The following is a 26,647-nucleotide window of genomic DNA, read 5'->3' as shown; positions in this document are numbered from 1 at the left end:
TCAGAAGGAAGCTATAAAGGAATGTGTTTAGTAATGTTCTACAATGGTATGCACAAGCCAGTAAATGGCTGCCTTCACTGTGTAAGCCATAGTACAGTGATGGCTAACCTGAGACACTCCAGGTGTTTGTGAAACTACAAGTCCCAGCATGCTCTGCCAGCTATCAGCTAGTTATCTACTGGCAAAGCATGCTGGGACTTGTAGTTTCACAACACCTGGCGTGTCACAGGTTAGTCATCACTGCCATAGGCCATCATTAGTTCTTTAAAATCCACTTTTACCATTTCTTGCCCATGCCTCCTATTACACCCCTCCATCTGAAATTCCCACTCTGCACATTTTGTCCTAACAATGTTATTATTCCCCCCCCCCCCCCCCCCCCACCCCCCGCTTATAATGTCATTGAGTACTGGGTCACGATTACTAGCAGCAAATATTGTGACAGAAACCTGTTACAAGAGACTACTGCACATGTACATTGCTGGCCTGGCGTGACTGATCACTGTTTACAAACACAGTTAATGCTATCTTAAATATGTATTTGACATTTCCGAAGATCCGGCTGTTGATCATGGTGTCTGTCTCTCAGGACTGCAATATTTAATTGATCTGGAGATATATGGAGGCATTTGGTACAAACCTTCTCACGTTTCGTTGGCGATGGATGCTTATTTTTGAAGCTATATATTGGAGTTGTGTGCGCGAGGTACATAGAATGGAACTTGTTTTTGTTAAAATAAAAAAAACATTATTCACTGCCTCCCCTTCATTGGTTTGACCAGTTATGGCTAAAAGTATTGGCCAAATATTTAGTACAGGAATAACAATTTTTAAAGAAATGGTAAAAAATATTTTCTTGTCATACAATAGATGTCCGTACAGTTGAAATGATTTACTGTATGTCTTGGGTCAAGCAGCAATATCAGTCTTCAGAAACTGCCTAGGGCCCATGTGTCCCCAGAGGGCCCCTCCAGCGACAGCGGTGAGCGGGGGGAAGGAAAGCCGTGGAGGGGGGGGGTGCTCCCCTCCACCTGCCATCCCCTTCTGTCCGCCAGCTTAGGAAAAAAATAATAATGGCATGACCGAGGCGGCTACCGGCAATCTCCTCTCTGCTCTAGCCCACTGGATGTCGGGCGTAACGTCATTACACCCGACGCCTTATTCAGTGAGTAGCACAAAGGAGACAGAAGACCAGAAAAGACAGAAGAGGAAAAGGCAATAGAAAGGTAAGTAATATAAGGGAGGCACAACTGCACATAATAAGAAAGTAAAGAGACGGTTGAAGAAAAGAATGGCGGACACAGTGAGGAAAATAAGAGAAGGGGGAGCAAAAGTATGTAGGGCACACCCCCAATGATATCACACCGCCTTTAACGCCGTACCAACGTTTTGTGGCGGACCAAAGCTTCCCTGCTCCACAACTATATATAGGGGTATATGCTATGCTAATAAAAAAACTATACTGCTATAGATTTTTTTTTTACCCAAGTAGTCTAAATCCAGCTCTGGTCTCAACTGAAGGCAACATGGTGGCTCAGTGGTTAGCAGTTCTGCCTCACAGCACTGGGGTTATCAGTTCAATTCCCGGCCATGGCCTTATCTGTGACGAGTTTGTATGTTCTCCCCGTATTTGCGTGGGTTTCCTCCGGGTGCTCTGGTTACCTCCCACACTCCAAAAACATACCAGTAGGTTAACTGGCTGCTCTTAATTTGTCCCAAGTGTGTGTTAGGAAATTTTAGACTGTAAGCTCTTATGGGGCAGGGTCTGATGTGAGTTCTCTGTACAGCGCTGTGGAATTAGTGGCCCTATATAAATAGCTGATGACGGTTGCGGGTAATCGATGCACTTTAAAGCAATAGGCATCTTAAGGAAAAATATTCTTCTTACAAAAACAAACAATTTTTTTTTTTCTTACATACAGCAAAAGTAGCGTTTTAAACTCTTCCTTGATGATATGGTCTAGGGCTATGGGCTAATGAAGTATTTCATGTTCTGTCTATATCGAACATGCTCACTTGTCTTGTCACACCGTCCTCTTTGTACTGCCGACTTTACAGCATCACTCCATGTAGAAGTTCATATCTCCTAATAGAACAGTAACTTGGATAAATATAAATATCATCTATATTCATCCTTTTCTTTTTTTTTTTTTTTAAGTTTCACCATGAAGCTTCTGGATAGTTTTATGTTCACTGTCTACCGCTCACAAATCGTCCTTCATACAGTTCTGTTTGTAGAAAGGGGATGTAGTGTTGTAATATACACTTTTGCATAATGATCACTGAATTGATTACATCATAAACTCACTGTTTATACAGATATTTACAGCAGGAGATTCGTATGATTATTAACATTCTAGAAACAAAGTACACAGGATGTTTTGTACAGTTTTTAATCTGTATATTGACAATATCCTATGTAACATGAACCCAATGTAACCGTAAATGACCGTGTAAAGTTTTACAGTTATCTACATGACTGATGAAATTAATCCTTTTAGAACGATGTGTCAAATTACTTAACCTTGCGTATCATTCGTGGTAGTTGTATAAGATGTCATATGAGCTGTTACATATATGTATATGTGAGATATATTTATGTACCCTTCTTAATTGCATACACAGGATACCTCCCGAGAGAACCATCTATTACTTTGCATAGCTGCCACTTTTGCTGTCCGTTTTTTTAGAAATCGCAGCATTGTGTAGTCCCGTGTCTGGTGTCTGTTTGCTAATAGTAGGTTCAGCCTACACGTGATTTTAGGAGATCCATCTACTGATTTTCTACTGTGCTTAAGCTCTGTGGTTGACATACTTTATTTCTCATGGTTGATTTGGCTAAAATTATAATGCAGATGGGCAGATCCCTGTCTATGGATTCAAGAACTGTTCTTGCCCTTTATTTGGTTAATTTTATTTATTTTAAAAACAAACCCAAAACTTGACAATTTCAGATTGTGGTGGTACATTCTTAAATCCTATTTTACAAATGGATCTATTACAACAGAGGTTACGTTGTTGTAGACTTGCTCTTCCACTGCACGTCAGTAGGGATGATCGAGGCATTTGTGGGCCATGCCTCGGTCATGTGACTGATCCCTAGGGAATTGATAAGGCGGCTGCGCGAACATGTAAATTGGTTCAGACCAGAAAATTGGTGCATCTGCTGTGTGAAGGACTGTAGATTGTGATCGTTTATTGCTTGGCCTGGTGAAAATGTCACCAACCAGACTTTGATTGGAGCATGCTGACCTTGCGGCCCACCACGGTCATTTTAGGGCCAATGTGGTTCACAACCTCCAGAATGGCCAATGAAACTACTGAATTCACCGGTACCCGGACCTTAAACCAATCATCGCACATATGACCTGGTGCCTAGGAGACCTTATGTATAAACTTGAATAAACCTCTACCTGCTGCACAGCTCGTTACCACTTTAGGCAAGAAAATGGAGATTTTTGATTAGTAATTCATTGTATGTTGTTATATTTGGCTTTGCTGTGTATTGGTGCTAAAGGCATATTCACATATAGTACTTTTACTGAGTAAACTTTTAACACTAATTTTAAGACTTGTGTAATGTTTGCCTGTACATGAAGTGCTTTAACCATGTTAAAGTGTTGTCCCCAACCGTATTCGCTTGTGTTTAAGGGCTCGATTAAAATGCAGTGGACCTTGAAAGCTTTTCTAGACCTTCTTAATGTTTAGTGGAAGGTTGTGTTTTGCTATAAAGAGCTCTAATGAGTGAGCAGGAGCTATTTTCTCACAAGATTTAAATTGGTACTACCCTGAAGATGCTGTTTGGTTTATTCTCGTTTTGTCATCTACAGTTAAATATTTAGTAATACATTGTGAAGAAGTGTAGTATATTATCTTAAAATGGTAGTGCTGGCATTGTTGGGTCTTTTTTTATTGCAAGTTTAGAAATATAAATCCTGTCAACTATTTGGCTTCTCAGTAACAGTGTCTTAAGTCTCCTATCCATCGTCGATGGCTCAAACACATGGCTCTAACGCTAGTATATATGTGGTGTCGCATAGCAGTGGTAGAATGTTGTGGTTTTCTACCGTTAAAAGAAAAAAAACAATGTTTATAAGCGATTGATGGTTGCTATGGTGACAAGGTGAAGTTAAGGGGTGGAACACTGGAAGAGTCAGCATGCGGTGTCTTGAGACCTCCCTTGTTCTTGTGTGACTATGGACTATCCCCTTTGTTCTCCAACCTATTATCATGGCAGTATGAACGCTGCGGTTTACTAATCCTAAAATGCAACGTTCAAGCGCTCCCATAGGACACCTCTTAAACATTAGCGAAATTCATTTCATAACCCCTACACCGTTCAAGTTAAAGTGCTTTGATAATTAACCTTTTTATCTCTTGTTCTCTAGGTGAGTTTATGCACTAGTGAAAAGATAGGCTTGTTGGTGATACGATATCACCACATGATAGGCAAAGCATAAGGGTATGTACATAGAAGGTTCAAAGAGAACAGATCTGGAATACATGTGCTAACTTGTGTATCTTTACATGCCCTTAGTGGGTGTTGCTCTCCTAGATACAGCACAGACCTATTTTATACATTGCTGATTGCAGTTGTTATTATAAGAAGATGCAAAGGATAGCATACCAGTTCCTAGGTGAAAACAATGTAGAGTATAAGAGGTTATGGATAGCTGCTATAAAGGATGCTGATGTCCTCATTATAAAATGGTTTGCAGAATTCATTACAGAAGTAATATGGCAACTTGAATGAATTTAAATGATGCAAAATAAATAAATTGCATACATTCACTGTATAAGTGATGTGTACCCTAAATTATCATGCTGTGAAAATTGCACTTTGCAAATTCAATTCACAAAGCTCAAAAAGACAAAGGACCAGTCAAAATAAATAGAATATATAGTCTAATGATCTATGTGGTGCTAGCAGTGTGGTCCAGAGGTGCATGCTTTCCCCTTATCATCATTGCATGTTTTCTGATGTCCTCCTTTGCTCCTCTAATGTCATTAGCATTGTATGCAAATGAGAGGTGGGATCAGATCTGTAATTTGCCCTATTGGATTAGATGTAAACCAGTTCTGTGGAATTGTTTTGAATAAGTTGCAAAAGTATTTCCTCTACTGTACGTTCATTCATTTTTTTTTATCTAGACTGAATGTGGCTAGAAGCTGTGTATTCAAATGTTTCTGGGTCAGACGTGTGGACGTTTTCTCTAAGTTGTTCAGCGAACCGATCTGTGATATGTAAGATGAGATCTAATATCATAAGTAAACCTCTGTGCGCTGTACAGTGATGGGAAGCAGATCGCCTGCAAGAAAGGTTTTATTCCCTTAATTTGCGCTGTCTGCTCCAAATATGAGACGCTCGTATGTTGGCTTATCTCCCAGTGCTCCTGACAGCTGGGGTACACCTTTCTTTCTGTTGCAACCCATGCAGCTCAGCAGTCACACTGCTGACAACTCTGGGGGGAGTAAATATTTCACTGTATTTATTTCTCATCCACAGACCAGTGCTGTTAGCTCTGTTTTCAGTGAATTGGATGAGAAGCCAACGCTCTTTTTAAATCCCTTTTGTACTGTAGTGCCCCTATGTAAGACAACGGCTAAACAAAATAATTTAATAGGCTTATTTAACATGATGCAAATGGGCAATGTGCTGTGACCTATGGCGGCTAATCAGACCTTTGGTTTCATTAGTCTAACTTCTACTTGTTTTCATCTAGTATCTCTGTGTCACTCTTGCACCAAACCTAGGTTTCATCCAGATCCTAAAGCAGGACATGACATAATAATGCCAGAGTTGTCTCCGTGGAAACAAAGAAACTCGTGAGTGGCAGCCGGTCACATAAGTGTGTGTGGTGCCCAGTATATATTAATGGGCAGGACGCCCCGCACTGGGGGGCACTGCTAATTGCTAGGCCCCAATTTTTTTTTATTTTTTTTTTATTTTTGTACACCTTGATAATTTATATACGTAAATATTATGTCAACCAGCAGCAGTACAGCTGTTATGGACAGAAACGTTGTTTTTTTGTTTTTGTTTTTGTTTTTTGTTTTTTTATATTGCTCTGTTTGTGTAGCTGGGATGACTATGGCTGCTGTATGTTTGGTCTATTTAGAACGTAAAAAAAAAAAACGTTGCTCCATTGGCAATGCATTATCCAATCTCATTTATCTAATAATGAATGGTTACTATATGTGTTGTCTAGTTTGTAAAAATGTGTAGCAGAAGCACCATTCATTTGCTGCTTCAAATCCCAGCATCTTTTGTCCTGCAGGGGTGATGCAGTTTGATTAATCCAGGTGCAGAGCTCCTTTCCCCATAAAGTTTGGAGCCAGTTCTCTATTTTAGGAGATGTGGCTACCTGAGTTATCCAGATTCTGCATTTTTCTGCTGCTTTTTAAATATTTGCCTTAATCAGCCCTTTAACACGTCTGCCCTCCAGCGTGATCACATTCCAGCCCTCTGGAGCCGCATGTGGCTATTGCACTGTATGTATGCATGTAACACATACATTTTTAAATGCACAGAAGTGTTTTGCAGCTTGCCGGTGTTTATAGGCCTGCTTTTGGAGAGGTGCCGTTCTGGCTTGCACGCTCTAATTCCTAGTTATTTATAGGACACTGCAGTGGGAAACAGATTCTAGATCCTTTCACGTACACTCTGTATTCTTTATCCAAATGTCACTGAACACATGCTGATCAATCATTTTTTTTTCTTTCTCTAGTGAACTTCTTTGAACTTGTACATTTTGTAATATTTTAAGATTTAAATCTGAGGTCTGTGCATATGATCCCTAAAACAATTACCATTTGCAGAGTATCATCATTTTCTGTGATAAGTTTTATCTTGTTCGGCAATTGCGAAACTAGTCCTCTATCCCACGGAGGTATAAAGCACTAGCTTGCTGCAAGTTAATTTAAGGTCAGGTAGATGAGCCAATCAAAATTTCTGTATCTGTAAGCTGACGCAGGCATTTCTGTGTTACCAGGCAGGATGATGCCGTTTATAAAGGCTCAATCGGCAGCCAAATGGTCCATGGAAGCATAATTGAAATGATCCGACGACGGTAGTAACCTTTTTTGTTGATGCATATTTTCCAACGATACTTAATGTCCATAGGCCGCTTCAGGTTTAAGAAGGTGTCTGTTGTTCAATGTTGACCGACTGTACAATCCCTATTCTGCAAAAGTTTGTTTTAGTGAAGCCGCGCCTTTAGGTCCTACTTGTCTACTTTCCTGGAATGTCCGTCAGACTCCCAGAAGAGCAGGTCTCCCTCCCGGATTCCATCCACTTCACTATTGAATTGAGAGAACGCGGGGTTGGATGACTCAGTACGTACTTGTTGCCTGCCTTCCCCTCCGGGAGAACGGAGGTTCGGTCTTTAGTGTTGGCTAGTGTGGTTATATTGCCAAAATGACACTATGTGTATGTGTATGTATATATGTATGTATGTATGTGTATATATATATATATAATATTTATATCTCATAGAATCCTGTCCTTGAAAACTTGTTAAAAATGCTGTCAACCTATGACTAATATAACCCAGTTTAGGGTTATGGTCTTCTAGGTATATGTACGTTTCTTTACCACCTCCTATGAAAGTACAGTGTAGATTCTAAGGGGAAGCTTAAACTAGGAGCGGGGTGCCACCGAACATCTCTTCTTGATGTTTGGATGTGCCCGTTTTCCGATTACAGTAAGGAATCTCTGCTCATTTTTCTGCGCGTCTCTATGGGACACGGTTAAAAAATGAGCAGAGATGCCATACTCAACATCAAGTCGATGTCTCTGCAAACTGTTCTGGGGAATTGGTGGGTCTTAAGGCGTCACCAAGTTTATAGTGCACCGATATTCCCAAGAATTTGCTCCCTAGGAAGCCGTGACCTCACTGAGGTGCTTCCTGAGCATATTTTTGACTGGGGTACAGCTTACTGGTGTATCGATAGGCCACATTCCCATGAATATTAATTCGTCCCACAAAATGGCTGCTTCCATACGGTGCAGGTGACAGGTGCTCCTTTAAGTCTTGTGGTGAAAAACTCCAGTCAGGCCAAAACTATGATGATCTATTACTGGCTGAGAATGGCGTTGGATGTTTGACCTCCCATATCGCTGTTTTTTGTTTTTTTGTTTTTTTTGGGGGGTTTTGTTTTTGGGTTTCTTTTTTTAAAATTCTTTACACGTTTTACTTGTCTTTTGGAAAGATCTAGAAATAATTTTTCCAGTTCTGAGTTGGTTTTGGCAGCCGATCTTATGCATTTTAGTGTGTGTGACCACTGTCCATTTTTTGGCCTGTCATTTACCATGTGTTTTTTTTTTTAAAAATGTTGACTAATGAAAAAGCCGGAGAGTGTCGGGTCACGGACCCCACTTGTAGTACATACTCCCCAGTGACTGTTTTCAGAACTCTGAGACTAATTAATTGCTCGTTATACATTAACTCGCTGACCCTATTTTTCTACCTGTCTTAATTTAGAGATGTGTAAATAACCAAAAAGATTTGAAGTGAAGCAATCAAAGCGACTCTGTGAATGTATGACATGAAAGCGTCATTTTCTCTCTAAAGGTTGCCAGGAATAAGCCATGTTATCTGATACTGGTGGGATCCAACTACACTGGAGACTGCAAGCTGTTAGAAACTAGAGCGAGGAAACGCATACCAGTAGGAATGACAATCTAACCTTGAGACAGTCATTCTACAATGCCTTTTATTCTCTGCAGTGATGCTGCTTCCTCTCTGGCAACAAAAAGGCTGTCGTTTTACATGGGATTTGTCCCTTTTCACTGTGTCTGCTGTATAAATATCTCACTAGGAGATACATAAACATGCAGTCACAGGAGGAAAGGCATGAAATAGTGACTGTACATGGGGTGATTATTGCACTGTTCAGCGTCTTGCTAATATTGCAGCTTGACTGCCCATGAGAATAAGATTCATTGATCATTAGACAACAAGCAGAATTTTGCTCACAGAATGGTATGGTCTTGCATTTCCTAGAGCATTTACGTATAGCTTTCTCCAAATGTCGCGTGGATTAATGACCCTCATTGAGAGCCATTTAAGCTGCATTTGTGTCTTTAAAAACCTGCCTGCGTGTCCATAGACATGGCCTTTATCATCATCATCATCATCAGTTATTTATATAGCGCTGTACAGAGAACTCATTCACATGAGTCCCTGCCCCATTGGAGCTTAGTCTAAATTCCCTAACATACACAGACTAGGGTCATTTTTGATAGCAGCCAATTAACCTACTAGTATGTTTTTGGAGTGTGGGAGGAAATCGGAGCACCCGGAGGAAACCCAGGCAAGCACGGGGAGAACATACAAACTCCACACAGATAAGGCCATGGTCGGGATTAGAACTCATGACCCCAGCGGCAGAAGTGCTAACCACTAGGCCACTGTGCTGGGCTTTATCTCTTTTGTTAATTTGTGTGTGAGGCCATGACTTTTAGAGGCAACATTACACCTTTTTTTTTTATATATATATTTTTTTCTTCTGAAAGTCAGATGGGTAATTCGACTTAATAGTATAACCCCCAACCTCGGATCTTTCAAATGTTCTCGAACAACTCGCCTTTTCACACTTACCTACCGTCCCCATCCTAAGACCATCCCCGCCTCACGCTCCACCTGCCCCTTTTACTCCACCTCTGTCCCCTCGCTTACCAGCCTAATCCTCTTAATGTTCATGCTCACAAGCTTGGTCCTCTCCACCTCCTATCTTCTCGCCCTCTCTAACGTTTCCTTTGTTCTAGTTGTGTTTTCTCTGTAGTATCTTGTAATGATCTTTACGGATTCTATTGTTTCTCTTGTCCCTTACTTGTCTTTTATTTAGTTATTTTTTATTTTGTTTCTTTGGCGCCATGTAAATAAAAATGATGCTGTCTTGTGACTTTACAATACTGCCCTGCTTATATGCAGTTTTGAATGGCACATTTATAAAAGAACTACGGAATATGGTGGCGCTATATAAATTGATGATTATGATCATATATGCAACCCCTTGTTACTCTGTATCCTGAGGGGTCTTTGTGGGGATCGCCTTGATTTCTGGCACAGTGATTATACCTGAATCTTGCTTGTAGCCTTCGGGAAGGTGGTATCTTCTGACTTCTGCCAGGGGTTGACCCTTGTCTGACTCATGGACAATGGTTCACTAAAAAGGGACATGCACCCCTAACTGGGGGATAAGCCACAGGGCACACTTATTGGGAAATTGTAACTCGGGAGTAGTGACGATGGGCAGAACGTTGGGCATGACATAACCCCTGCTGGCCACCTGTCGTTATTGTGACTCAGGAATAAATGACAATAAATCAGCAGTAAATCAGCAATGCTGTATGTTTGTATAAACAGGTAAATAAATGCATACAGTAGGCAAATTTTTACACAAGGCAATAAAGGCAGTGCCAATCAATATCATTACTCTGACATGACATACACCACAATGCTAGCCCACTGCTAAGGTGTGGCACACTGGATACAACCCCATGGCACGCACTGTGGGCCCTCTCGGTCACACTCCATAGGTTCACTACTACACTGGCTTAGCATAACCGTAACGAACCATTTGTTATTTGTATTGAGCTCTTGCCCAGGTACCGTTGGTGCGCTGGCTGAATGTTGCAGATTCGGTCACCAGACAAGGGGCTCAATATATGGTGTAGAAAGTATCTGTAAGGCCTCTAGCTTAACAAACAAATGTAAATTGCAGTCAGTGCAGGACTGCTCCAACTCCAGGTTAGTTAGACCCCTGAGTCACTACTGGCTGGTAATGTTAAAGTAACATTTCCTATAGGAGTAGTGTTATGTGGAACCTCTCTAGGCACAAAAGAGACATCAATGGCACTTCACTGGGTGCTGGTAGGAATAGTTGTAGGGATTACTCTCCCTGTAGGGGGATCACACGGAAGCTGGGGTTAGCTGCTCTGGACACTCCACTGGACCTATCTGCTGGGTACTTGCTTCGGACTGCTAACGGATTCCTTTACACAGCCAGTAACTTGGGGGGTCTCTGCTCCACAGGTCTTTCAGCAGCTGTCTTCCTGTGCGGAGCTTGCTCAGCAATCTCAATGGCAGCTGCCGGTCAGCTCTGCATTGGCTCCTCTCCAGACCATACCCCTTTTCTAATAGACTTCTCTCTTCCTGGCTGTAGCCTGTCCCTTCCTTTCCCGAACATAAGGCATGCTGGGAGATGTAGTTTAAGCTCTCTGCATTCCATCTGTGTTGTCCCTGATATTGTTACATATAATTTGAAATATATCCAATGATGTTACAAGAAATTGTGCACATTCAGGTTCACTGACCCAATTAATATCTAAAAGTGCTTTAATCTGCAACATGGGGGATCTTTTATTCAATTTGCATTAGACAATCTTGCCTAGTTAAGACTTGATCTGAATAACACTGATGTGAGCCAGTCCTCCCAGTGCCACAATACAGTGCCTTTGTCACTCTTGTAGCACTTCATGTGTGGCTGGTAATTGCGCAGTGCGCTGGTATGGGCAAAGTTAGTGCGGAGATCTTGGCGACTTAACCGATTCTGCCCCTAGAAAGACTTGATGCAGCCTTCTATAGCAGAGCTGGGCAACCTGGTGCACTTTAAAGGCCACTTGTGCGGCCCTCCTCCCTTCAAAAGTGTTACCTATTACCCTTAATCTCAGCATTATAATCTCATCTGTCAGACAATTGGTCTCTTGCATACAAAGACTGAGACTTGCGCCTTGAAATACCATGCCACTGTCTCTAAGAAATTTGTCTGTGTGAATCTTCGTTATTTCGGTGCACTGAAAGGCCAAATGCCAAATGCTCCTGGTTGTAGAACCATTCTGAGTGTTGGCTTTCTGTGCTCTTTTTATTTGTATCTCCCAGGCTTCCTTTCTCCCATGATGTCACTAGTCCCTTGTGATTTAATTGGTCCACAGAATGACTGCCTTATAAAATCAGCTTTGTGACCCACATGATCTGAACTCGATTTTATAATGTAAATTGGACACTTCCCAACAACGCAAAATATTACTTGACTAAAGTAATATTTATAAATAGGTTTGTAACGAGGTTAAAGCGACAATCAGTATGAAAAAAAAATATTGCACATGGCCTGCTGTGAGCCTGTGTCTGTCTAACTGGCAGTCATACTTTGCAACCTCCAGAGAGATTTTGAAAAGGAGATAATGATTTGTAGAAAGACATAAGAAAATGCATCCTTAAGAGGTCCTTAACCTGTTGACAGAAAAAAAAACACTAATATGTGGGTGTGCTGCTTGTAAATATTGTAAAATGACATTGGTGTTGAGATGAATAAAGTGTAATGGGTTAAAGATGTAGATTAAAAAATTAGTCTGACTAGGTGAGCCTTGTCACCTGTGGCTCTCCAGGTGTTGTGAAACTACAAGCCCCAGCATGCTTTGCCAGTAAATAGCCAGCTTATTGCTGGCAGGGCATGCTGGGACTTGTAGTTTCACAATACCTGGTGAGCAGAGTACCAAGTTGGCCAGACCTGCACACCTAGTGCATGCAGGTCTTTTCTAGAGAACACCTAGTACTCTAGAAAAGATTTGTCTCAAACCTGTACAGGCTTTAGGGTGCCTGTGGTACCAAAGAGCTTGTAGTTGGCATGCTGTAACTTGTAGTTCTCGGCTGGAAAGCCACAAATTGCCTGTTTCTGCAGTATATAATCCTCATTCACTTTATTGTGAACGGGTTTTCTTATCGCCTTCATCTCGCAGGATATGGAAGTTGTAGTAAATGCATATTAAATCAGAACTAAATTACCACCTCTGTAACTTCTACCAGCCGGCGTGTCTGTGTGGGGACCAGAACAGCTACCCTTGAGAGACTGAGCAATATAATTAAAATGTTCCTCCTTAAGAACCACAAGTAAGGTACACGGCACACATTGAGGAAACCACAAGTATTCAAAGTTAGCCCTGGTCACACTTCATTTACTCAACAGAAACATTTTAGTCAAGTTTATACTTGAAGGGATTAATGTCTGGTTTGCCCGCTCCTTTGCTCTTGCCAACTATTTAGTACCTATTGTACGAAAAGAAAAAAAATAAATAATCAGAAGCAACCGTCTCTTTGTGTCAACAGTAGCTACCTGTAAGTAGAGAAACGTTCTCTGCATTAAGTGAGCTTGATAGACACGCTAGCCTGGGCGCTGTAAAGTCATGTGTGTGTTAAGTGCAGCTGCTGCAGACGCAGTTGTCACATTCTGCTCTGAAATGAGAGAATTATCCAGGTGTGATGAATATCTGAGTTATTGGGCTATATATGGATGTAATAATGATACATGTTGCAATGGGACAATGCTGGAAATCTGGCCACAAATTGTGTGTGTTAGTGTATAGAAGTTTCATCTCGTCAACTCAAAACCTCCTGTCCCTCTTCTCTACCAAATGTGAAATGCATGTGTATAATCTCTATATCAAAGAGGGGTTCTGATGAATGTGTTCTCTGTTGGGGGATAGTGTTGAATGATCTATATATTATCTGTTTGGGGGGTGTAGCACTCTCAACCAGAAAACTCCGACAACTTACACTTCTTTAGAATAGAAGCAGGGCAGCCGCTGGCGTCCCTTTGTACAGTATTTGCGTATTGGGGTACTGCTAGGCCCTATTTTATTTGCAAAAGTGGAGTGACAAATACTGTACAAAAATATGTACACTTACATTATTGCAGCACGGTGACTTATTGGTTAGCACTTCTGCCTCACAGCACTGCGGTCATGAATTTGATTCCCGACCATGGCCTTATCTGTGTGGAGTTTGTATGTTCTCCCCGTGTTTGCGTGGGTTTCCTCCGGGTGCTCCGGTTTCCTCCCACACTCCAAAAACATACTGGTAGGTTAATTGGCTGCTATCAAATTGACCTTAGTCTGTCTGTCTGTCTGTCTGTCTGTGTGTGTGTGTGTGTGTGTTAGGTAATTTAGATTGTAAGCTCCTATGGGGGAGGGACTGATGTGAGTGAGTTCTCTGTACAGCGCTACGGAATTAGTGGCGCCATATGAATAGCTGATGATGATGATTATTGGTGTATTGAGTGTTTTTGGAATTTCGTGTGTGCTTGGTTGGATAGTGTACTTCTGAGATTTGAAATAGCTTGGTTTATTCTGCCAATACAGACTTGTACCTATACACAAACCTTTTTATCCCCCCCCATGTACCTGTGCCTCCATCTTTCTTTTTAAGGGGCTATTGAAAGACCCAGCAGAAAGTTGTCCTTTTGGATCGGAAAACCATCACTGCAGGTTTTGCTCACTCTGGCTCTCATCGTATAGATACGGTTATACGTGCCTCTTAGCGGGCCGTGGAGGTCTGGTGTGTGATGTTACTAATAGATATGAGCATGACTTCAGTCCTCCATTCTGCTGGACAGGTCACATTTGTCATTCGGAGACTGGAAGCTGTGGCTGTCGGAATACGTTGCATTGCTTCCCGGTCTGTTCTGTCTGGGATGTCATCGCCTCTCAGGTGAAGGTAACATTCTGTTCTGCAGAAGATCATTTCCTATAGAGGGTTTTCCAGATCTCATTGTTACCAATTCTTGGTGTCACCCCTGTTACTTGGAGGGTGGAGTAATGTGTGATCCTTACCTACCTACCTGGTAGCACCCTTAGAATGAGCCACGGCCGTGTGTTTGATCCCTCGCCCCACCTCATTAGGAAGCGTGTGCACATGCAGGTTTAATAACAGTAAAGTAGAAGTAGTGTAGATGCATCAAGGGTAATAGTGCAGTTATCTGTAGTGAAATGACTGACCGCCAGGTGTCCTGATTTTAAATAAAATAAATGCATATGGAAAAGTGACGGGCTCTTGAGACTGCCAAAGTGAAAAGGAGATTTAGGGTTTGTTGATGTCGGTGTCTGTTGTTAAGTGATGGTTTTTAAAGGACTAAATGTGCTGCATATATTGTGATTCTCCATTGTTCATTCCATGCCTTAGTGCAAAGGTGGGCAACCTAGATCTCCCTAAATCTTAGAGGCCTCACATGCTGCAATCTACTCCTCCAAAAGGCCGCAAGGACAGAAATCCATATATACGAGAATATCTTCCAATTGAAGCCACTAGCACTGAGGGGCGTCCCTGGGGAGCTTGTGAAACATCAGTCTGCAGCAGCAGTAATGCTGATTGTAATATGTAAAGCAGTTAATAGTAACCCACCAATGGCGTGGCCATTAAACTAGACACCAGTTTGTCTTGGCAGGTTCAAGCAACTTCCAGTTTTATGCTGCTGGTTCCTAATTGGCTACTGCCAGTGACGCATTAGAGACTAGTGGAACGTTCTTGACCTCATGCAAATTGTGAGGCTGGTGTTGGTAGTCGCCATTATTATAGGCTGGAAGCTCTGTATTTGGACCTATAATCTTGAAAGCATTTTTTAATGTAAATGCACCCAGAATTATTATTTTTTGTACACTTGTCAGGTGTTTAATATGAGAAATGCATCTGAATTTTCATGCACTATTAAATAATCATGCTTAATTCTGCTCTCTAGTGTATAATTCCCATGCATTGGTGCATGGAATGAGTACATGCTTCGCTGTAAGATCTTAAACCATGTTGAGGTTTCAGAACACAACGGCTTGTACTACACCAGTATTTTGTTCCATAGAATGCACTTGTGCCCTCGCGTGAGAAGCACTTAAAAATCAATCCAATATGATCAAACTACTAATACCTCCTTGTCCCATCTTATTTGTGTCGTTATTGCTGCTATTGTTCTCAACAGGTATTTAGAGCATGTATATTTCAAGCTCCTCAGACTAAACAGATCTGGTGCCCTGTTCACTGCAATAAATTGTGTTCTCTATCTGTATACAAATTGAAAGGTTATTTAACATTTCCATTTAATAAATTCAACTCCCTACACCCTGCAGTGCCTACCGGAGAAATGGCAGATGCCCTTTTTGGTTGAAGTTTGGTTTTTTGGTTGTTTTTTTTTTTTTTTTTAAAAGTAAACTAAACGTTTTTACTATTTTATACGTGGCAAAAACTTTTATTCCTAGATTCCAGGATGGGATCATTACTGCTTTTTAAATGATCTTCTGAAGTAGGTTACTGGCTAGCTGGTTTTTGGAACCATCCTAATATTGCAGCTTGCTAGAATGATTGACTTTGTTTTAATTGTTTTAGTTTTTTGTTTTTTTTTGTTTTTTTTTATGTTATGCTTGTGAGTGATAAAGTTGAATAGTTGCTGGCTGCTGTAGGTCTGTCTAATGGGAGTTATAAATCCCATATACAGGTGACATGCCAGGCTTATCATATATTTATTTATTTTTTATGCAAAGCACCAATCCTCCCACTAGATTTGTGGGCTTATGAATGATGCATTGTCTACTTGCCGTTTAACACCTTGGTAGAGACTGTCCTTCACATTTTGCAGGTTTGGTATATTTGGTTTGACTTCGGACGTGTTAAGCTGAGCACAAACTAACTACACAAAATTTGTCCTGATTTTACCAATGACTGAGTCTGCACACTCCACAGAGATCTGCCTGCACTGCTGGTCGTCAGTGCGTACATACTGCAGAATTTGTCCATCGTTCATACAGATTTGTAGTCCGATACGATGTGCTCTGATATGATAAAACATGATCGTGTGAGTGTACACACTAATGCTCTATTGGACCCAACAGTTGTTTGTTGTGCGATTAAGTAGATGATGATGATCTGGTGTCAAACCTGTAGTGTGTACCCAGTTTTACTCTGTGACCTTGTTCCTTGTATATAATGAAGACTGGTTGGTTTGTTTTTTGTTGTCACCTATGAGGTGTGTGTGTGTGTGTGTGTGTGTGTGTGTGTGTGTATATGATTGATATAGATATGCGCCTAAAAGTGTGATTCAACAAGGTTTTTTTCCAGTCACATCCATGTGTAAGCAATTGTGTGAATGGGGTTAGAATGAACCTATAGCCATTTGATAACATTGCATCACTAGGGGTAGCACAGTGGGTAGCATTGCTGTCTCGCAGTGCTGGCCAATGGGCATGTGGATATTTTGTTTAATAATTTACTTTTCCTTCTTTTTCAGAGATCATTTACGTTAATTTTGGAGGCCTGGGACTGGGATAATGACACCAAAGTGGGTAAGTACCATTATTATTTTTTTTACTAGATTTGTGACATGATTAGGAAGAAAAATGTGCTTTCTCTATTGTGCCCCCCTCTTTAAAAAACAAAAAATCCATTAGTAAGCCTTTACAATCCTCAGCATGGTGATGAACGAGACTGTTCCCACTAAAATGGTGGAACCTCTTCTGAGCTTACAGTACAGACACAACTAACAAGACCTCAGAGGACGAAACGAACTGTCATTTAACTACAGTAATTTAGCAGTGAGCTAGCTTTTGCACAATCAGCAGAGAGATGGCTTCCGAAGATTATAGTTATTCCTGAGAAATTGTATATTCTTGCCTAGAGTAATCATGTCTGAAGAGGTTTATCCAACACTAGATGGATGAGCACTTAAACTTAGGAACCAATAAAATAGGATATTGTAATGGGCACAGTTTCCATGGTAGGTAAAGTTATTTGAGTCACTCTGGTATAATCCGCTCACTTTAAACTTGTAAACGCGCCAAAAGCGGAACCGCCATATAAACACGGCACAGGCTTAATCTGAATGCTGTCGGCCTTATGTTGTGTTATTTGTTTGTCTAGGTTTACACACATTGAATAGAGTATATTTTATCAGCAGAGTATGTAATAAAATCCCATATTTAACAGCTGCATGAATACATGTAAAAGCTGTATTTGGTATAATTGTAGGTTACATCTGCTGGGCATCAGACACACACACAGATTCATATGTGCACAGATCCAATGCAGTTTCATTCCATTCGAACGTGCCTGCTCTTTGTATCCAGGCCAGGTTGTCGTTCTCCATGGGAATACAGCACCTGTCTGTTTTGCTTTTATCAGTCTTCCTGAAATCAATTTTTTACTTTAACTTTTTTAGCTATTTCTCACCTGCAGTAATGTGTTGGGTGCTTAGATTCTTAGTTAGTCAAATTTACTCTAGATGTTAACTTATAGGGGCCGATGAGCAGAAGCATCACACAGTGTGTTTTCGTGTGATGATTTGGTAATTGTCTTCTCCCGTGTATGTGCTCATAACTGGTAATTGTCGGTGGTGCCCACTTAAGCAGAGTGGGAGAGGCTAGTACAGCACCTTAGGGCTAATTGAATCGGTCCCAAAGTGTACCTGGATTTTGCACACAGTGGGTGCAACCACTTTGTGGTCTGAATCCATAGTCCTGATAGAGACGCTCATGTTTTTACTAGAAAAGCTGTAGAATACACGAGATATGAAGAGCCGCCGCAATCCTGCTGGGTCATGGTGAATGCATAGGCTGCGTTCTCGTGGACCGGGCCGGGGTGCATTTCCCTCTTCCCCTCACTTTTGTACCTACATTAGCAGGCCGGAGGTGGGCGTGGCGGCATCTCCTCCGGGGCCTGTGGCGCTTGGCTGTGACATCATAGCCACGCCCCCGCAGAACACTGATGTGTAGGCGCAGCAGCCGGCATCTGCACATAAGAAGATTCTCCTTCAGTCAGCGGCCAACACTTCATGTGGGGACATTAAAACATTGTGTGAGTGACATTATGCCCCTCATTTAGTGTTTTAGGCAAACGCCTAGGCTCACCCGATGGATATTGATTCAACGCACAAAATGGCTGCCTCACCCAGAAACATAGAAATAAAATGGAGAACCTGGTTATTGCTATGAGCCGTACCACAGAATTTTCAAAGCTACCTGTACAACATTTTTCACAAATCGTCCCCTTTATGTTTTCCCTCCACCCTCCTCCTTTTATATAGCTTTATAGACCGGCAATGGTGGGACTTTAAAGTGTGTTTCAGAGTGTCGCACTTTGCAGCTGTCTGATCGAGTGTTTTTCCATTTAGCTGTCTTCTGGCAAGATGAGCAGCATCGCTGACGTATCTGGTGTCTCTTCTGCTTCTCTGCAGGCTGCAATTGGTTGGCAAAGTTTGATTTTAATAGTAAACACGAACTCCTGCTTGTGCTGGTGTTTTCATTTACACAGATAATCAGTGTTCTAAATGACAGACGGGTAACACTGCAAGCTGCAGTTTGTCGCGTCTGTAAATTCCCTGCATATTGTGTTACCATAATAGAGATCAACTGTATAAAAACAGATCAGCTATGTATATTTCAGTAACCTTAGCTACTGGCTATATACAATATTTTAAATCTTTTCTTTAAAGCTGCTTTTACAACCTCTTCCTTCATATTTGGGTTTTTTTTTTTTTTTTTTGGGTTTTTTTTTTTGCCAAAGGGATCTATTGTACTACTGTCATTAGAAGTGCATAGTAGAATGAAGATAGAGCAAGTTGTCACTTCTTGTGTGACATCATCAGCCTTGTTAAAACCTCTGAGGACTTCTTGTATGCTTGGCTGACACCGTTAAGCTTTCCGTGGCTAAAAGACGCGCCAAATAGTCCCTGGGGATCATTTAGGAAATCTGTTCTATAGAGAACTGTGTGCAAAAGGTGGCAACCAATCGGATTCTTATTTTAATAAATGTTTGGAAATAATTATTGACCTTATGACATCAATAGAATATTAGATCTGCACTTTTGATAAATCAATTGATGAGCGCCCAGCATTTAAAATAATTTGGATTTTTTCTAAAGGGAGGGATACCCTTAGCAGGTGCAGCTCTCACAAACCTTGGTAGGAGAGCGCGATTCCACATTATAATATAACCAATCGGATTCTGTTTTATCTTTTGAACATCTGGTTGCTATTGGCAACACACTTCCTTCACCAAATTCTATAGTGTTTCATAAACCTCTGTGTAGATTACGAAGCAGCAGTGGAGACTTGTGACCAGCACACCCCAGTCTGTTCATTATTTGCTCAAATACCATTGCACATCTAATATACAGTATTCCAATTGAGGGTTGTGAAAGGGGTTTGCCATCAGATATTGCAAGGTCTATGGTTTTTAAAGATCCTAGTTGAAAGTGATTGAGTGGAATTTTCTGTAGAACTTCCAATTGCTGTTTTTCATACACACCCAGGGCAGTCTTGCTGTCATCCAAGCTGGTGTAACATTGCTTTATTTATATAACGATACACAGGCTAACTCTGGTAATAGCTGCAGACCTGCAAATTGTGGGCAGTTATTACTACAGTGGCTGTAACACGTTAAGATTCTAAATTATATACATAGAAGCAGAGGTAAAGCACTTTTTGTGTGACGTTCTGTCTCGGTGGACATGGTTTATAGAACGGAGACTGCTTTGATCCATCTGCCAGTAGTAACATGCACACATCCAAGTTTTCATATGCACTTAAAAAGAGCGGTTTGTTACACGGACAATGTGAAGGTTCTAAAAGGAGCTGTTAGTTGATTTGGAGATGGAATCTATGGGACCATTGGTCACTAGTTAAGTGAAACAAATAGAATATATTGCCTTACTTTGTATACCAATTTAGATCTCATCCCTTGGAATAACGGCCCAAATGGAGCATTGCTTCAGCACTCTGATGTAATTGTAATATATAATTTAGTAACCATCTCTGCCTTCATCGGTAATGCAGTTATGTCCTGCTGCGAATCTTAAATATACATGCAAGTCTGACATCCTGTCTGTCTTTTCGTCTACAAGCCAATATATTGATTAGAATCGCACTTTGCCAGGTTTTTTTTTATTCTGTGGGCTGATCGTTCCCTGGCTTTAAAATAGTAATGTGATGCACTGCTTTCAGGCAACAAGAAAACAAAAAAAGGCATGGGGCACATTTGTTTTTTTTTTTTGTTTTTTTTGATCATGCGTGTTCCGTTATGGTAAACGGAACAGTCTGAGAATGCCGGGATGATCTGTACTGTCTGTATCCTGTTCATACTGTTGAATAGGAAATGCCTTTCCTATTTCTCCCCTCCTCAAACACTGCTTCAAGTATCGTCCCCTCCCCCCCGTTCCCCATTTTTAGTGATCATCCACTTTTTTTTTTTATTTTGTATTGGATAGTGCTACTGAATTATCAACCCTCTTTGCCAGTGGATAAGGACTTGCTGGTCACAAACGTGATACAGTCGAATTCCCCAGATAAATGGTGCGGTCTTGAAAGATTGGATTATAATGCGTCAGGTGAAATAGTAAAAATCTGGTTATTCCTGAGTAGAACTTTTGGACTTTGCAGCCAATTTTATTTGCACAAATGTATTGCAATTAAAACAACTTGGGCTGCGATTTGGCCAACTTGCCAGCGTAGCAAAATATTTTCTGGGGCAGCACGGTGGCTTAGTGGTTAGCACTTCTGCCTCACAGCACTGGGGTCTTGAGTTCAATTCCTGACCATGGCTTATCTGTGTGGCGTTTGTATGTTCTCCCCGTGTTTGCGTGGGTTTCCTCCGGGTGCTCTGGTTTCCTCCCACACTCCAAAAACTTACTGATTTAAATGGCTGCTATCAAAATTGACCCTAGTGTGTGTGTCTGTCTGTCTGTTTTAGGGAATTTAGACTGTAATCTCCAATGGGGCAGGAACTGATGTGAGTGAGTTCTCTGTACAGCGCTGCGGAATTAGTAGCGCTATATAAATAGCTGATGATGATTATTTTCTTTAACAAACCTGAAATGTGTCTTTTTCCAGATGACAGTCTTTTGATTGATCGTGTTCCCCACACTGGAGTCATCAACCCAGAAGATCCGTGGGCACCTTTAGCCTTGCATGGCCATGTTGCCCACTTTGACGTGAAAATTAGGGTCAAATGTGATGCAAATTACTATGGGGGTACGTGCAACAAACTCTGCCGACCCAGGGATGACTTTGTCGGTCATTACACTTGTGACCATAACGGAAATAAAGCCTGCATGGAAGGCTGGATGGGAGAGGAATGTAAACAAGGTACGTTGACGACATGTCTTATTTCTGTTTCTTAAAACCTATATATTCAGTTTGCCTCCTATGTTGGTTACAGACTTTTTCTCAAATCTATGTAAGCAGAGCGGAGTTTCTACACTTATTTCTAAACTCCTGCAGCAATTCTTGCCCATGATTTAAAGGAGCGCTGTCATAAAAATGTTATAGTTGCCTTGGCATATTGTGTTTTGACGTTGTTGTGAGTTAGACTTTTTGTTAAAGGTTTTATGGGTCTGGACAGTGCTGTGTATGTACATACATAATAAACATGGATGCACTTATGTTAAAACAATATGCTTGTGGATGAAATGTTAATGTTCTAATGCAGTGATGGCTAACGTGAAACTACAAGTCCCAGCATGCTCTGCCAGCTATCCGCTAGTTATCTACTGGAAAAGCATGCTGGGGCTTGTAGTTTCACAACACCTGGAGTGTAATAGGTTAGCCATCACTGTTCTAATGCAATATTGAGTTCGTCGGGCAAAGTGGTGGCCACCAAAACGCCTTAGAGGGTAGTATCTGGCCTACAGGCCACCAGATAGACTGCTCTGGCATAGGGCCATGACAGGTTACCAATCTCATTTAATCTGAATCTGTAATTTCCCATGAAGGCATTTTCATTTAACAAATTGTCTGTCTTTTTTTCCAGCTATATGCAAACAGGGTTGTGATTTAATCCACGGTGGATGTACCGTTCCTGGAGAATGCAAGTAAGTGTTAAATTGCAGCTATTTTATTTTTGCCTCCTCTGGGAAATAGTTAGAAACTTATTTTACAGTGTGTCTCCTCTAAAACATGCTGCCTGTATTGATGAATTTGAATTATGTGCAATGGAGAATCGGATGCTTGTTTGTGTGTTTTGACTTCATCTTGGACTGAATCATACATGGGGTATTTTAGAAATTCTATTGTGTTTTTGTGTTTGTTTTTTGGTTTATATTCTGTAAAGGATGTTGGATTGTGATTCAAGCTTTGTTTGTTGGAATCCTAAATCGTACCCCGGGCCTCTGAATTGTATTCCTGGAGCCCTGCCACTTTTCACTTAGCAAATAAACAGTTTGCTTTGAATTGAGTGGGGGAGAAATAAGCGGAAGGAGGGATAGGCGTGTGTCACCGTATTGTCCTTTCCCTATTGGATGACTGGCGACAGTGTTGTAAAGTTCATAAGGGTTTTACAATAATAGAAGTGTTGGAAAGAGCGGTTCATATTGGTTTTGCTGCCACTTGCTGTCTGTCATCCTATTGGCCGGTGTATACTCTGGTTTCTGAATGCCAAGATCCATTAATGGATTCCAGGAGATTGCGGGCAATGATCTCGAAAATAGCCTTAAAGCAAATGTCTCCCAAATTGATGCAGTGTAAGGAGTCATTGAAGCCTATATAAACATTCTTAGACCGTGATGGGGAGTTAAGACATTTGACGTTGTATGCAGCTGATCTACCATGTTAATGAGCGTGTTCTGCTAAACAGGAAGTCATGTGTACACTTAGGGGAAAAAGTTATATTTTAGCAGTCAGTGTTAACCAATGTGTACCAGTCACACTTTTTTTAATCGAATGCAAGGGCTCCTATAAGCACAAGCTTTACTCCAGGTCATAGGGTTATCGGGTAACGTTAATGTGCACTGTAAACACATTGTTTGCACAATGTGATGTTTTGTCCCCCCCATTTAAAAGATTTTTTTTAAAAATAAAAGAAAAAAAAAAAACCACACTTTTTTAAAACTTTAAGATACGTAGCAAAAGGGGGGGTCTGGGCTTCTTAAGGGTGAGTAGGTTTTTTTTTTTATGTATTTTAGTGTGTATGTAATTTCACTCTTTTTGGAAGTTAAGTTTTCCTTTAGCATTGTAGAACTTTTTTTTTTTTTTTTCTGTTTGTTTTTTTTGTTCAATGGCTGTGTATAGTTTTCAATAAGATTCATACATTGGTTTGACTCTTAATTGAATGGTTGTGCAGTTCATTCGTTGAAGTTTTGATCATGTGTGTCGGTCAGCATTTGATCAAAGGCAGCTTATCTAGCGAAATAAAGTCCCGTAGAGACAGAATGTTTATAATTTGTCCGCAAAATTCGTCAGCATTCCTTTGATCCCAGTGTTTTTCTTTTCTGTAACCTGATTAACATCTGGCCAATGCAGCCACAAGTGGAGTATTGGTCATGTTTATCTGAGAGGAGCATAGCTGGAATCCATTTATATGCTGGAGACTTCAGCTGATTACTGTATCTTCTTAATCTTCTACAGGACTTCAGTGTGTTGTGTATTTATAAATGCCAGACTTTTATAGCATCTTTCAATGAAAACCTCGTTTTTGTTTTGTTTTTTATTAAAAATGTTTTATACTTTTGTGTGTTTGTCTACACTTTTTACTATGTGTGATTGCATTTAAAGCTGTGACTTGTTGATCAGTTATTTTTCAGAAGGTTAGTGTGTTATTTCCAAGTTTGGGCGTCTATTTATGTTACTCAAATGTATAAATGTTTTTTTTTTTTTTTTTACCAGTTTGGAAGTTTTGTGGAACAACTCTTGTGTTTTACTTGTGCATTCCATTAACTCTAAATGTTTAATTAAATTTGCTAGCCTTGATGGTAACATAAATAATGGACGTGACTGTTTTAAAGTCTTTTTGCCAAGTTTGGTTTGTGCTACTTGACTATTGTGCATGTTCTGTATAGCACTGAACAGCATATACATTAAATAACTTGACCTAATATAATACTCTTGCTCTACTCTAAAGCACAGCTTCTCAACCTCTGTTAGGAATATCCTCTTCCGATATTTGTACAGCCCTACTAATTCCACAGTGCTGTACAGAGAACTCGCTCACATCAGTCCCTGCCCCATAGGAGCGTACAGTCTAAATTTCCTACCATATATACACGCGCGCACACACACACGAAGGTCCATTTAATAGCAGCCAATTAACCTTCTAGTATGTTTTTGGCATGTGAGAGGAAATCGGAGGACCTATAAGAAACCCACGCAAGCATGGGTAGAACATACAAATTTCACAGATGGGGCCATGATCGGGAATCGAACTCCTGACCAGTGCTGTGAGGCAGAAGTGCTAACCACTAAGCCATCACACTGCCCATGTATATATTTTGAAAATAACCAGTTTAATAGATAAATATCGAATATACATGGCTTTTAGAAGAATAACTTCTGTTTTCATTTGAACATGTAAACATGTGGCAGACATATACATATTTGGGGGTACTTGGGATAAATTGATACTTTATTCCAAGTAGCCCCTAAAAGTGTAAACAATTTGGGGTGCTTGATCATTTTACAGTCATAAAGGGGTAAATCCTACTAAAAGGTAGGAAACTCTCTTCTTTAAAGGACTAACTTTTCACAAAGCATGTTTTGGTTTGACTTGGCAGACCCCCCTAACCCGGCTAGCCTGATTCTCGCCCCATCTTCATTATGACCAGTAAGGGCTTGAAAGAGTGTAACAAACTGTTCTTGGTATGGAGTCTAAACTGGATATGTAATGTGGTTCTGAAGTCCTATGTGCTCATCCCCTGTACATTTTCCAACACTTCCATTGGCTTATAGAGAGGCGAGATCTGGTATAAAAGCATGCAATCTTGTATTGTTTTGATAAACTTGCACCGTGATGGCACAAAGCAATATAATATGTGGTGTACAGGATGTACCTATATAGACGCGTTACGGAGCCAAAGGAAGAGTTCATCCGTGCGGCCGGAGCACCTTTGAGACTAATGGTTCGTTCTTGCACTTCCGTGTCTGCTCTCAATGGTGTGATTGGCAAGGGGCACCCAGCCACGCTGTTCTACAAGCTTTATCTACAGAAGACCTATTAGTGGGACATTTTGGAAGGGAAGAAGTGGGTCCAAAATAGTGTGAAGGCAAATATGAGCATGGTACTTTAATGTTGACATTCTGATGCATACACTAGGAATTCTTAACAGATTTCTAAATAAGGGCATGTCGGTTTATAGCTATTGGCACAAACTAAGTGCTCTAAAGTGGCATTTACTCAGAAAAGCTACATTCCATGTTTATTGTATGGGGAGCACAGTGGCTAAGTGGTTAGCACTTCTGCCTCACAGCGTTGGGGTCATGAGTTCAATTCCTGACCATGGTCTAATCTGTGTGAGTTTGTATGTTCTCCCCGTGTTTGCGTGGGTTTCCTCCGGGTGCTCCGGTTTCCTCCCACACTCCAAAAACATACTGGTAGGTTAATTGGCTGCTATGCATTGATCCTAGTGTGTGTGTGTGTGTGTGTGTGTGTGTGTGTGTTAGTTAGGGAATTAAGACTGTAAGCTCCAAAGGGGCAGGGACTGATGTGAATGAGTTCTCTGTACAGCGCTGCAGAATCAGTGGCGCTATATAAATAAATGATGATTTCACAATATTGCAGTTAAAAAGAATTATATTTATACAAGATACTGAAGTCCCTTCCCAAATATTTACCTAATGTAAAACCGATGGACAGCAAAGTTCTAGTCATACATCCTTCCCCTCTTACCCCCCAACTCTGTCATGTTCTAAATAAGAAAATAGAAAATATATATAGTGTTGTCTTCGGAACCTATTCCGCTCCATTTCCTTCCCCTGTGTCTTCCTTGTATTCAAGGTGCCAGCTGGTTTTCAAGGATGCAATTTAAAGAATGACTTTGTACCTCCATGAAATTCCGCCTCGAAGCTTCTTCCTCTCTGTTGCAAGGTCGACGTATCCTACACATAACAATTGCCTTGGTGCAGACA

General features: G+C 40.8%; 1 protein-coding gene across 2 annotated transcripts in view; it reads left to right on the top strand.

Annotated features, from left to right (window-relative positions):
• Positions 1–26,647, top strand: part of JAG2 (jagged canonical Notch ligand 2) — a 67,785-nt gene that overhangs the window by 8,501 nt on the left and 32,637 nt on the right. For both annotated transcript variants that reach the window (XM_075192701.1, XM_075192700.1), the window contains exons 3-5: positions 17,050–17,104; positions 21,644–21,898; positions 22,563–22,623. In XM_075192701.1, coding sequence (XP_075048802.1) covers positions 17,050–17,104; positions 21,644–21,898; positions 22,563–22,623 — 371 coding nt within the window. The remainder of the gene's footprint in view (positions 1–17,049; positions 17,105–21,643; positions 21,899–22,562; positions 22,624–26,647) is intronic.

Source organism: Mixophyes fleayi, chromosome 12 (assembly GCF_038048845.1).
Source record: "Mixophyes fleayi isolate aMixFle1 chromosome 12, aMixFle1.hap1, whole genome shotgun sequence".
NCBI lineage: Eukaryota > Metazoa > Chordata > Amphibia > Anura > Limnodynastidae > Mixophyes > Mixophyes fleayi.
This window is presented reverse-complemented; position numbering and strand designations above follow the sequence as displayed.